The sequence below is a fragment of the Dipodomys ordii genome, unplaced genomic scaffold (genome assembly GCF_000151885.1).
Source record: "Dipodomys ordii isolate 6190 unplaced genomic scaffold, Dord_2.0 Scaffold42, whole genome shotgun sequence".
Taxonomy (NCBI): Eukaryota; Metazoa; Chordata; class Mammalia; order Rodentia; family Heteromyidae; genus Dipodomys; species Dipodomys ordii.
In genome coordinates this window covers 2,744,146-2,756,240 of record NW_012267258.1, presented here as the reverse complement: position 1 = coordinate 2,756,240, position 12,095 = coordinate 2,744,146, and the positions used below count along the sequence as shown (strand labels likewise).

Below are 12,095 nucleotides of genomic sequence, written 5' to 3'. Positions count from 1 at the left end.
TGTGGTGCTGAAGAATCAAACCCAGGTCCTCATGCATGCAAGGCAAGCGCTCTACCACTGAGCCACCTTCCCAGCCCCCTGATTTTTTTTTTAAACTGGCATTAACCCCTAAGTAAGTATTTTTTTTTTTTTTTGGTCTGGTCATGGGGCCTGAACTCTGGTCCTGGGAGCTGTCCCTCAGCTCTTCAGCTCGAGGCTAGCGCTCTACCACTTGAACCACAGCGCCACTTCCGGCTTTTTTCTTTTTTGCTTATGTGGTGCTGAAGAATCAAACCCAGGTCCTCATGCATGCAAGGCAAGTGCTCTACCACTGAGCCACCTTCCCAACCCATTAGTAAGTAATTTTTGGAGAACTTCTGTATAAATTTTTTGTGTGTGTATGTGTGTGTGTGTGTTTTCTTTGGGATAGGCTAAAGTCTTTTGGGACTGAGGAGAAAGGTTTGATGAAATGCTTATATGATGTGGATGAGTCAGGATAGGTAAGTGAATGTGTCTTCTATACTTGGAGATGCTGCCAAGATACTACTTCCTGTTACCTGGATAGTACTGAAAAGATCAGTTTGTAAAGCCTGAAGTGTCTTCTGTTTTGAATACATTGGTCTGTTCAGTTGTAATTGGCTTGCTACTGTTTTAAGCCTTCCTGAACTAGTAAAGTAGTACTTTTTCCCAAATTACCCACTGGTGCCTGATTATAGCTTGTCAGTGTGGTTAGTCCACAGCTGGTTCTTCCTGGCCGACAGTAACTTTGATTTAAACTGTGCAACATGCTGGGCGCTGGTGGCTCATGCCTGTAATCCTAACTACTCAGGTGGCTGAGATCTGAGGATTGTGGTTCAGAGCTAGCCCCCGCAGAAAAGCCCATGAGACTCTTATCTCCAGTAAACTACTCAGAAAAAGACAGAAGTGGCACTGTGACTCAACGTGGTAGAGCATTAGGCTTGAGTACAAAGAGGTTCAGACAGAGCCCAGGCCCTTAGTTCAAGGCCCAGGACTGGCAAATAAAAACAAAAAAAAAAAGGGGCTGGGAAGGTGGCTCAGTGGTAGAGTGCTTGCCTTGCATGCATGAGGCCCTGGGATCGATTCCTCAGCACTACATAAGCAAAAATGAAAAAAGCCGGAAGTGGCACTGTGGCTCAAGTGGTAGAGCGCTAGCCTTGAGCTGAAGAGCTGAGGGGCAGCGCCCACGCCCAGAGTTCAGGCCCCATGACCGGACCCAAAAAAAAAAAAAAGTTTGGTTATCTTTGTACATCTTTATAGAAAATTGTCCTTGTAGCCCATACACATGTGAATGAACCCTCTGTGCGAAGATCTCATCATGAGAGACTTACGTTTGATGAGATCAGTGAAACTTGTTTATAGCTAATGGGAATGAGTGTGAAAGCTAAAGCAACAGAACTAAGGGAACCATTTCCTAGACTTGATGTTTTGTCATATCTTACTGGTCTATACAATATACTGGTTTTTATTTGTTTGTTTGTATATCTTGTATGTGTGTGTGTAGGCATGAGTGTGCAACAGTCCTGGGCTTGAACACAAGGCCTAGGTACTGCTCAAGGTTATACTATAGAACTTGAACCACTCTTCCCCTTCATCTTTTTTGGTGGTTAGTTAGAAATAATAGTCTCACAGATTTTCCTGCCCAGTTTGGCTTTTAAATTTAATCCTCAGATCTCAGCTCCTGAGTAGCTAGGATTACACATGTGAGCCATGGTACTCAGCTTTTTTTTTTTTCTTAATTTATTTTTTTACCTACAAGTGGGTGGCCAAAGGGTTTACAATTTAGCATGTCCATTTATGTATACAGCTCATCTTGATCACTCACTCCTTCCATCATTCTCCTCCTCCCAGTTAACCTTTCTGCTACCAGCCACATCAAGTTTGCCAGTTTTTCACATATGTACATTGAGTAATGACAGTTTTGCCCACTGTTGCCTTTCCCTTTCCATTAACCACCAGCTCATACTAATCTACTAAAAAAATGTTTCAGCTTCTTGATGATTTACTTTGCTAAGCTGTTCATTATTCAAAGGTTTACATCATGGAGTTTTATTTTTGCATGTACTATAATTTAGTAAGACTGGCCATGTTTATATGCATGTGCCCCTGTGTATGTTTATTTGGGAGATTATTTTTTGGGTCTAGTATCCATATATGAAAGAAAACATGCTCCTTTTTTCTTTCTGGGCCTGACTTCACTCAGAATGATGCTTTTCAGATCCATCCTTTTCCTTGCAAAAGACATAATTTTATTCTTGCTGATGGCTGAATAAAATATATACATACATACATACATACATATATATATATATATATATACATACACATATATATGTCGCATTTTCCCCTAAATCTTTTGCAGTGCTGACTTAGCAGTCATGAATTTCTTTAGCTCTGATTATTTCTCTATCACTTCTGAAGGATAGCTTCTTTGGATACAGTAGTCTATTCTAGGTTGACAGTTGTCTCTCAGTACCTAAATTATATCTTTTCATGTCCTCCTTGCATTTAATGTGCATGTTGAGAAATCTGCTGTTACTTAAATAGGCTCACCATTGTAAGTTACTTGCCTCTTCTCTTTTGCAGTTTTCAGTATCCTATATATTTAGTGTTTTTGCTATAAGGTATATGGGAGTATTTTGTCTGTGTTCTTAGCTATTGGGAGTTCTGTAAGCCTGTGTCACTCAGATGATACCTCTTTCTTAAGGTTGTATTATTATTCATAAGTCATTATTTTGTTGGATAGGTTTTCATTACCTTTAGTTTTTATTACTTGTTCCTCATTTATCTCCATTTTAAGTAAGTTTGATCTTTTCACAGTAGGAGAGGTTTTGTAAGTCACTTTGATATCTTCTAATTGTTTTTTCAATGTTTTTTTGCAATGTCTCATATCTTGTGTTTAACCTCTTATGTTCTATTACCAAAAATCATTTTTTTTTGTGTGTGCTAGTCCTGGGGCTTGAACTAGGTTTGTCTGCTATCCCTTAACCTTTTTGCTCAGGGCTAGCACAAGAGAGTTTAACATGTCCATTTATGTGTACAGTGTATTTTGAGTTGCAGCTCCACGTCTAGCTGTTTTTGGTAGTTAATTGAAGATAGGGAGTCTTACAGACTTCTCTGCCTAGGCTGGCTCTCAGGGCCTCAGTGCTGTCCCTAGTTTTTACGCTCAAGGCTAGTACTCTACCATTCTGAGTCAGTGCCACTTCCAGTTTTCTGTTGGTTAATTGGAGATGAGTCTCACTGACTTTCTTGCTCAGGCTGGCTTCAAATTGCAATCCTCAGATCTCAGCCACCCAAACAGCTAGGATTATAGGCATGAGCCACCAGCACTCGGCCTGATTAAATTTTTTCTTTGGGCAATAGAACTCTTCATTTCCGGATTTCAGTTTGGTGGGATTTGTTTGTTAACTTGCTTATTTATTTATTTAAACTGTTTCCATCTTTTGATTGAATTCCCCCCCCCTTTTTTGGGGGGGTCCGGTCGTGAGGCCGGAACTCTGGGCCTGGCGCTGTCCCCGAGCTCTTCAGTTCAAGGCTAGCACTCTACCACTTGAGCCACAGTGCCACTTCCGGCTTTTTTCTTTTTTTTTATATGGTGCTGAGGAATTGAACCCAGGGCCTCATGCATGCAAGGCAAGCGCACTACCACTTAGTCAACTTCCCAGCCCCTTCCCCCCCTTTTTTTTTGTCAGTTGTGGGGTTTGAACTCAGAGCCTCGGCACTGTCCCTCATCTCTTTAGTCAAGGCTAGGGCTCTACCGATTTAAGGCACAGCTCCATTTCCAGTTTTCTGGTAGTTAATTGGAGATAAGAGTCTCACAGGGTCTGGAAAGGTGGCTTAGTGGTCTAGTGCTTGCCTTGCATGCATGAGGCCCTGAGTTCAATTCCTTAGCACCACATAAGCAGAAAAAAGCCAGAAGTGGCACTGTGGCTCAAGTGGTAGGGAGACAGCCTTGAGCTGAAGAGCTGAAGGAGAGCACCCAGGCCCAGAGTTCAGGCCCCACAACCGGCAAAAAAAGAAAAAAAAAAAAGTCTTACAGACTTTCTTACTGGGGCTTTTGCTTTTGTTTTGTCAGTCCTGGGCTTGAACTCTGGGCTAATGGTACTGTCCCTGAGCACCTTTTGCTCAAAGTGAGTACTCTATAACATAAGCCCACTTCCATATTTTTCTGTAATTAATTGGACACGAGTCTTCATGGAATTTCCTGTCCAGGCTGGCTTTGAACCACAATCCTCAGATCTCAGCCTCTTGAGTAGTTGGGATTACAGGTGTGAGCCACCAGTGGCTGGCTGAATTCCTTTCTCCTATCTTGCATTGCCTTCTTTCAGCTGTTTGTATTCTCTTGATATTTAGTTGATCTCTTGTTTGTTTGAATTTGCTTGCAATTTGTTTAGTTTTTTAAAAACGTCTATTACTTTATTAGTCATTCTTCACATAGTTTTATTGAGCTCATTGGTGTTTCTTCCTCTTCAATCTCACTTAATACCTTCGTTGTGGCTTTGATGGTTTTTGAGGGAGAATGTTTCCTTGTTTATTCATGAGTTTTGTAATCTTTCGTTGCATTTATACATCTAGGTCCAGTATTAGTGGAGATTTCATCTCATGTATACTCTTAGTTGGTGATTTCTTGAAGCTTTATTGAAATGAGGTGATGGCTGAGTAGTGTTGTATGGATTCGGAAGAAGGTATTGGTAGTCAATTTCAGTGCTTGAGACACTGTTGGACTCTTCTAGACTCACAGTGAGTGAAGAAAGCTTCTTCCAGTATTAATCAGCCTTGTTTATGTTGTTATAATGTAGTCAAGTCATTGCTGCTGCTTCAGTCTTTTCGGATATATGAACCTAGGTGTATCTTCATTTTCTAGGAAGACTTTCCTTAACCAGAGTGGTAGTAGGAAGGAGATAGAGAGGGTAGTCCTATAGGAATAATACTAGGTATTTGGTGATATAAGGTAAAAAGGGGGAGGTAGGTAATCTAAGCTTTGTGGAGATGTTAATGGGAAGGTGGAATAAGGTAAGCAGGGGAAAAAAGGTTATTGGGTTACATAGCAGTGGAGATGACGTAAGGAAAAATGAGTAGGTATATACATACTAACATATTAAAAAAAACAAAAAACAGAGAACACCAGTGATAAAGTAGAAAAGAGGGGAAAAAGGAGAGGAAAACATACAAAGAAATACAAACAAAAAGCAAAAAAATGAAAGAATAAATGATGTTCAGGTAGTTATAATTACCAGATGTGTTTAGGTTCTGAAGATTTAGGGGTAGGAAGGCAGTGGCAAGAGATAGTACAAGAAAAGAATTCTACTTGTAGATTTAAGGAAGGTATTAATGGGGAGGAGCTATTCAAGGGAGAAGAAACTATGATACAACAGAGAAAACTTAAGGGCTGGGAAGGTGGTTCAGTGGTAGAGTGCTTGCATTGCATGCATGAGGCCCCTGGGTTCGATTCCCCAGAACCACATAAGCAGAAAAAGCAGGAGGTGGCTCTGTGGCTCAAGTTGTAGAGCACTAGCCTTGAGCTGAAGAGCTGAGGGCAGCGCCCAGGCCCAGAGTTCAGGCCCCACAACTGACAAAAAAAAAAGAGAGAGAGAGAGAGAAAACTTAAAAGACAGTGCATTTTCAATATAGTGGTTTCACCGGGCGCCAGTGGCTCACGCCTGTAATCCTAACTACTCAGGAGGCTGAGATCTGAGGATCAAGGTTCAAAGCCAGCCTGGGCAGTAAAGTCCTGAGACTCTTATCTCCAATAAACCACCAGAAAACTGGGAAGTGGTGCTATGGCTCAAGTGGTAGTGCACTTGCCTTGAGCTGAAGAGCTGAGGGACAGCACCCAGGCCCAGAGTTCAAGCCCCATGACTGATAAAACCAACTTGTGTCAATATAGGAATAAAGAGAAACAGACTTATATACAACAATTAGGAATTTTCCATTATTTTTGTATGTCTATGTATATATTTATGTATAGACTTATCTGCAGGTTGCAGATAAGAAGAGCTTGCTTGGGGCAAGGGCTTCAGAGTACAGGTTATGTGATGGCTCATGATGACTTTGTTTGGTTCATCAGGGAGTCCCAAGGCTATTTGGTATGGTGTGGCTGCCACTATCTAAAGCTGGCTATACTGGACTTTCTTGAGCTGCTATAGGTTGGCAGCATGTTCTGCTTTTGTGCTGTGTTTCTGGGCAGGCCACAACACTTTTTTGCTGAGGGACCTTCAGTCACCCTCAGTTGCCTGTAGTTTCTGGTTCAGCAGGTATTCCTAATTCTCTCTTTCCCAGCCCACCAGGCTCTTGTAGCTTCTGACTTTCTGGCTGTTAAGTTCTGTAGCAAAAGGTCCTCTGTATTGTAAAGTTATGATTGCTTTTTGTCCCTGAACTGCCAGAGAAACATTTTCAAAATGGCAATTCTCTGTCACATACTGGGATACCAGGCAGCATTAGTTCTCAAAATCAAGCTGCTCACAATTCCTGGTCTAGTGGTAAGGTTTATGGGTTGTTTATTTTTCCTGAAGCTAAATTTGGTAATCCTTTGTTAACACTAATTTTATCTAGTGTTGCTGTTCTGTTTTCCTGATTCCCTGCCCATAGCCAGGAGAACTAGATGTAAGTTCCAGATTTCTTACTACTTTCCCTTCTCTTCTCTTCTCTTCTCTTCTCTTCTCTTCTCTTCTCTTCTCTTCTCTTCTCTTCTCTTCTCTTCTCTTCTCTTCTCTCCTTCCTTCCTTCCTTCCTTCCTTCCTTCCTTCCTTCCTTCCGTCTTTTTATCTTTCTGTCTCTCTTTCCTTTTTTTGTCAGTCATAGGGCTTGAACTCAGGGCCTAAGAACTGTCCCTTGAGCTTTTGTGCTCAAGGTAGTGAGTGTGTTACCATTTGAGCTACAGCACTATTTCTGGTTTTCTTGTGGTTAATTGGAGATGAATTTTATGGACTTTCCTGCCCATACTGACTTTGAATTGTGATCCTCAGATCTCAGCCTCCAGAGTAGCTAGGATTACAGGCATGAGCCACCAGTGCCCAGCAACTAGCTTCTCACTTTTTTTTTTTTGCCAATCCTGGAGCTTGAACTCAGGGCCTAGGTGCTATCCCTGAGCCTTTCTGTGCTCAAGGCTAACACTCTACCACTTGAGAGCCACGGCACCACTCCTGGCCTTTTCTATTTATGTGGTAGTAAGGAATTGAACCCCAGGCTTCATGCATGCTAGTCAAGCATTCTATCACTCAGCCACATTCCCAGCCTCTTACAACTTTTTCTTAATACTTTTTTTGGGTTTGAGTTTTTCAGTGTAATTTCCTGGGTTTCTATAACTCCTTGGAGTTTCTTATTTTTAATCTGTGAGGCCTATAGGGCGGGAATCACCCTCCCTCCTCCCCCCCCAGGCTGACATCACCACCACACACTCCAGTCTGCTGGGATGCAGGGCGGCTTGGGAGGGGGTGCACCGGATATAGGGAGGAGGGTGTTCCAGAGAGGAGATCAGAGAGGAGGGATGTGGCAAAGAACCAAGGGACACACGGCTCCTGGAGTAAGAGCAGTGCCCAGGCACTTCTCGGGCTTGAGGGGAGACCCAGGCCAGAAGAGAGGCCTGGGGAAGTCCAGTCGGAGGGGAGACCCAAGCTAGAAGAGAGGCCTGGGGACATCCACACAGGGCTCAGAGGCTCAGGGCTGAGAGACCTGCGCAGAGCAGAGAGGCCAGCAGAGAAGTGGAAAGGCCTGTGAAGAGCCAAGAGGCCTGCAGAGATCAGAGAGGCCCGCTGAGAAGTGAAGAGGCCCATGAAGATCGGAGAGGCCCACAGAGATCAGAGAGGCCTGTGGAGAGAGGAGAGGCTGTGGGAAGGAGGAAAAAGGAAAAAAAACTTGCCCCCTTGGAGGTTGTAGCTATTCCTAGTTCTGAGGTAACCCAGTACAGGGTTGCAGACCAAGTAATAAAACTCTTTTGTCATCTTTAACCATGCCTCTATGGATTTTCCTGCTCTCCGGGTATTACAGTTCCTCTCGCTCAAAATTTAGTTGCTTTTTTGTTACTGAATTACTTGCCCAAGGTTAAACAACTAATTCTTGATCGATTTTTTAAACTATAATGCAAGTCCTAGAATGCAAGAGCAAAACTTATTTATGCAAAGTTTTAAGTGTTCATTGAAGTGTTTATCTCCCCACATTAGGTATTAGGTGATATGACAAGTGAGCATGGTATTGATATACACCTTAAAAGATACCTTTTGAGGGCTGGGAAGGTGGCTCAGTGGTAGAGCCCTTCCCTTGCATGCATGAGGCCCTGGGTTCGATTCCTCAGCACCACATAAGCAAAAAAGAAAAAAGCCGGAAGTGGCACTGTGGTTCAAGTGGTAGAACGCTAGCTTTAAGCTGAAGAGCTGAGGGACAGCGCCCAGGCCCAGAGTTCAGGCCCCACAACTGGACCCCCCCCCCCAAAAAAAGATACCTTTTGAGGGGGGTGGGAATTCAGCATTTTTCCTACTATATTATATGTAGTTAATTTACAGTCTTTACTCTCATGAGAGGAGGTGGATTATCAAATATTCCTGTTTTTTTTTGATATGAATAATACCTAAATTTGTTTAGGGAAGCCAGGTGTGATGATGCATGCATACCTTTAATCCCAGCATTTGGTAGACTGAGGCTGGAAAATTTCAAATTCTGAGGCCAATATGGACTAATAGCAAGTTCAAAGCCAGAGGTATAATAAGATTTTTTTTTTAAAAAACACACAAACTCGGGCTGGGAAGGTGGCTCAGTGGCAGAGCACTTGCCTTGCATGCCAGAAGCCCTGGGTTCGATTCCTCAGCACCACATAAGCAAAAAGAAAAAAGCCGGAAGTGGTGCTTTGGCTCAAGTGGTAGAGCGCTAACCTTGAGCTGAAGTGCTGAAGGACAGCGCCCAGGCCCAGAGTTCAGGCCCCATGACCGGACCCAAAAAAATAAATAAAATAAAAACACACAAACTCCTCCCAGTCCTCCCTACCCCATTTTTTTTTTTTTAAAGACCTAAACTTATTCCTTCCTTGTAAGAGGATCTTTTTCAGCCATGCTCTGGTAGCTCACACCAGTAATCCTAGCTACTCCTTTCCTGCCTGGGCGGGAAAGTCCATGAAACTCTTACCTCTAATTAACCATCAGAAAACCAGAGTGGCACTGTGGCTTAAAGTGGTAGAGTGCTACCTTTGAGGAAAAAAGCTCAGGGATAGTACCCAGGCCTTGAGTTCAAGCCCATGACTGACCAAAAAAAAAAAAAAGTTGTTTTTTTTATTGGAAGACTTACTACTGTTAGGACCTAGAGTGTTAACTGGACTTTTATGCACTGACCTTCTCTTTTAGTTATCTAAAATAGTAATGTGAAAGCTCTTTAAATTATAATTTTCTTTTGAGACAGTTACTGTATAGCTTAAGCTAACCTGGAATTTGTGATCCTTCCTCTGCCTCTTGAGTGCAGGGACTGTAGGTATTTGTCACTATGCCTGGATTTAAAATATTTTTTCTTATAGCATAGTCTTGGATATTTGCCTGCCTGCCTGCCTTCCTTCCTTCCCTCTTTACCTCTTTCCTTTTCTTTCTCTTCTGCTGGTCCTGAGGCTTGAACTCAAGGCCAGGTTGCTGTCCCTGATTTTTTTTTGGGTCCGGTCGTGGGGCCTGAACTCTGGGCCTGGGCGCTATCCCTCAGCTCTTCAGCTCAAGGCTAGCGCTCTACCACTTGAGCCACAGCTCCACTTCTGGCTTTTTTTTCTTTTTGCTTATGTGGTGCTGGGGAATCGAACCCAAGGGCCTCAGGCATGCAAGGCAAACACTCTGCCACTGAGCCACCTTCCCAGCCCCCCCTGATCTCTTTTGCTCAAGCCTAGCACTCTTTTTTTTTTTTTTGGTTGTGGGGCCTGAACTCTGGGCCTGAGCACTGTCCCTCAGCTCTTCAGCTCAAGGTGAGTGCTCTACTACTTGAGCCACAGCACCACTTCCGACTTTTTTTTTTTTTGGGTCCGGTTGTGGGGCCTGAACTCTGGGCCTGGGTGCTGTCCCTCAGCATTTCACCTCAAGGCTAGCACTCTACCACTTGAGCCACAGCGCCACTTCCGGCTTTTTTCTTATGTGGTGCTGAGGAATTGAGCTCAGGGCCTCGAGCATGCAAGGCAAGTGCTCTACCACTGAGCCACCTTCCCAGCCCCATCCTTGCTGTTTTTCTTCTAGTGTGCCTTTTGTTAACCTGCTGGAGCCAGTTAGCTTTTGACTCATGAAGTTTTAGTTTCCCTGCAGAAGTTGAGCTTAAGTTGGGTACAGTGGCTCATGCTTGTAATCCTAGCTACTTAGGAGACATCCAGATCAAGGTTCGAAGCCAACCGGGGCAGGAAAGTATGTGAGATTCTGTCTCCAATTAACCACCAAAAAGCCAGAAGTAGAGTTATTGCATAAGTGTTAGACAACTAGCCTTGAACAACAACAACAAAACCTCAAGGGCAGTGCCCAGGGCATGAGTTCAAGCTCCAGGACTAGCACAAGACAAACAAAAAAGAAGTTGGGCTTAATCATAATTATAGTCTGTGGAAGTGAAATTCCAATTCTAAGAGATCTAAAACATCAGATTTCCTACCCATGATCTAATTCCTAACAATTTAAAACATATTTGTAAATTAAATAATATGCTAGTAAACAGCAAATAATTGGTTCTGGTACCTATATAAATAGATGTGGTTTTAAATAATACTTTAAAGTTAGACTGGCATACTTTTTTTTTGTGGTATTGGGGTTTGAACTTGGCTTCATGCTTTCTAGGCAAGCATATGCCACTTGTGCCACTCCACCAGCTCTTTATCATCATATTTGAGATAGGATCTTGCTTTATGCTCAGGCATGAGCCATCAGCACCCATTTTCTTCTCTCTCTCTCTCTCTCTCTTTGTGCCAATACTGGGGCTTGAACTTTTTTTTTTTGGGTCTGGGTTGTGGGGCCTGAACTCTGGGCCTGTGTACTGTTCTTTAGCTCAAGGCTAGCTCTCTACGACTTGAGCCACAGCACCACTTCCGGCTTTTTTCTTTTTGCTTATGTGGTGTTGAGGAATCGAACCCAGGGCCTCAGGCATGCAAGGCAAGCGCTTACCACTGAGCCATCTTCCCAGCCCGGGCTTGAACTTCTGAATTTGCAATTTGCTTTTTTTAAAAATAGCTTATCTTGGGCCTGGGACTGTGGCTTAGTGGTACAGTGCTTGCCTTGCATGCATAAAGGCCCCGGGTTTTGATTCCTCAGTACTGCATAAATAGAAATAGAACTGGCAAGGGACAGTGCCCAGGCCTTGAGTTCAAACTCAGGCTCCAGGACTAGAGGGAAAAAAAAAAGTAGTGCGTTTCCATAGCTATTCTTTCCTCTAGGGTACTTAAAAAACAAAACAAAACAAAAACTAGTTTTAGATACAGAAATTCAAAATAAAGCCTGAATATGTTGCTTGTAAATTTCATACAGATACTCATTATTATATTAGTGAATGTTTTCTGATTTTTCTTTCAGAATACCCATGACATGACTGTTTGTAATAATACTTCTTGACAAGAAGTTGATATCTAGAAGTAAAGGAAATTAACAGCTAGTGAGCAGAATTTTGGACTACAAGGATTTTGTATTTATTGCATCAACTACAACTTCTGTTGCTCAATTCTAAATCAACAGTATTCTTGGAACCCAGGGGAAAAACGATTTTTGTTTTTGTATTTTTTTTTTTGAAAGAAAAGAAACTGCAATGTCAAGGAAACAAAGCCAAAAAGGTAAGATTACATGTATTCTTTATTGAAGAATAACTATAGCAACTTGGGAATATAGCTTAGTTGTAGAACACTTGCCTTTCATTAAGGCCTGGGTTTAATTCCTTGCACTATGGGGCACAGGGGAACACTTTAGGTAGGGTAATGGTTCAGATGATAAAGAGCCTGCCAGCCAATTCAAGGCACTGAGTTCTAACCCCAGTATTGCCTCCACTCCAAACAGTATAGTTTTAGAGCAGTAATCCCCACTTAAATCTATGTATCTAAAAACTATTCTTGCTGGAAGTGTAGTTCAGCAATAGAGTGCCTGCCTAGCAATCATGAAGTCCCGAGTTCAGAATCCTGT

At 42.7% G+C, this 12,095-nt stretch overlaps 1 protein-coding gene across 3 annotated transcripts in view; it reads left to right on the top strand.

Annotated features, from left to right (window-relative positions):
- Window positions 1-12,095, top strand: part of Spats2 (spermatogenesis associated, serine-rich 2) — a 79,481-nt gene that overhangs the window by 21,876 nt on the left and 45,510 nt on the right. For all 3 annotated transcript variants that reach the window (XM_013018822.1, XM_013018823.1, XM_013018820.1), the window contains exon 2: window positions 11,499-11,752. In XM_013018822.1, the coding sequence (XP_012874276.1) occupies window positions 11,728-11,752 (25 nt within the window). In that variant the 5' untranslated portion in view covers window positions 11,499-11,727. The remainder of the gene's footprint in view (window positions 1-11,498; window positions 11,753-12,095) is intronic.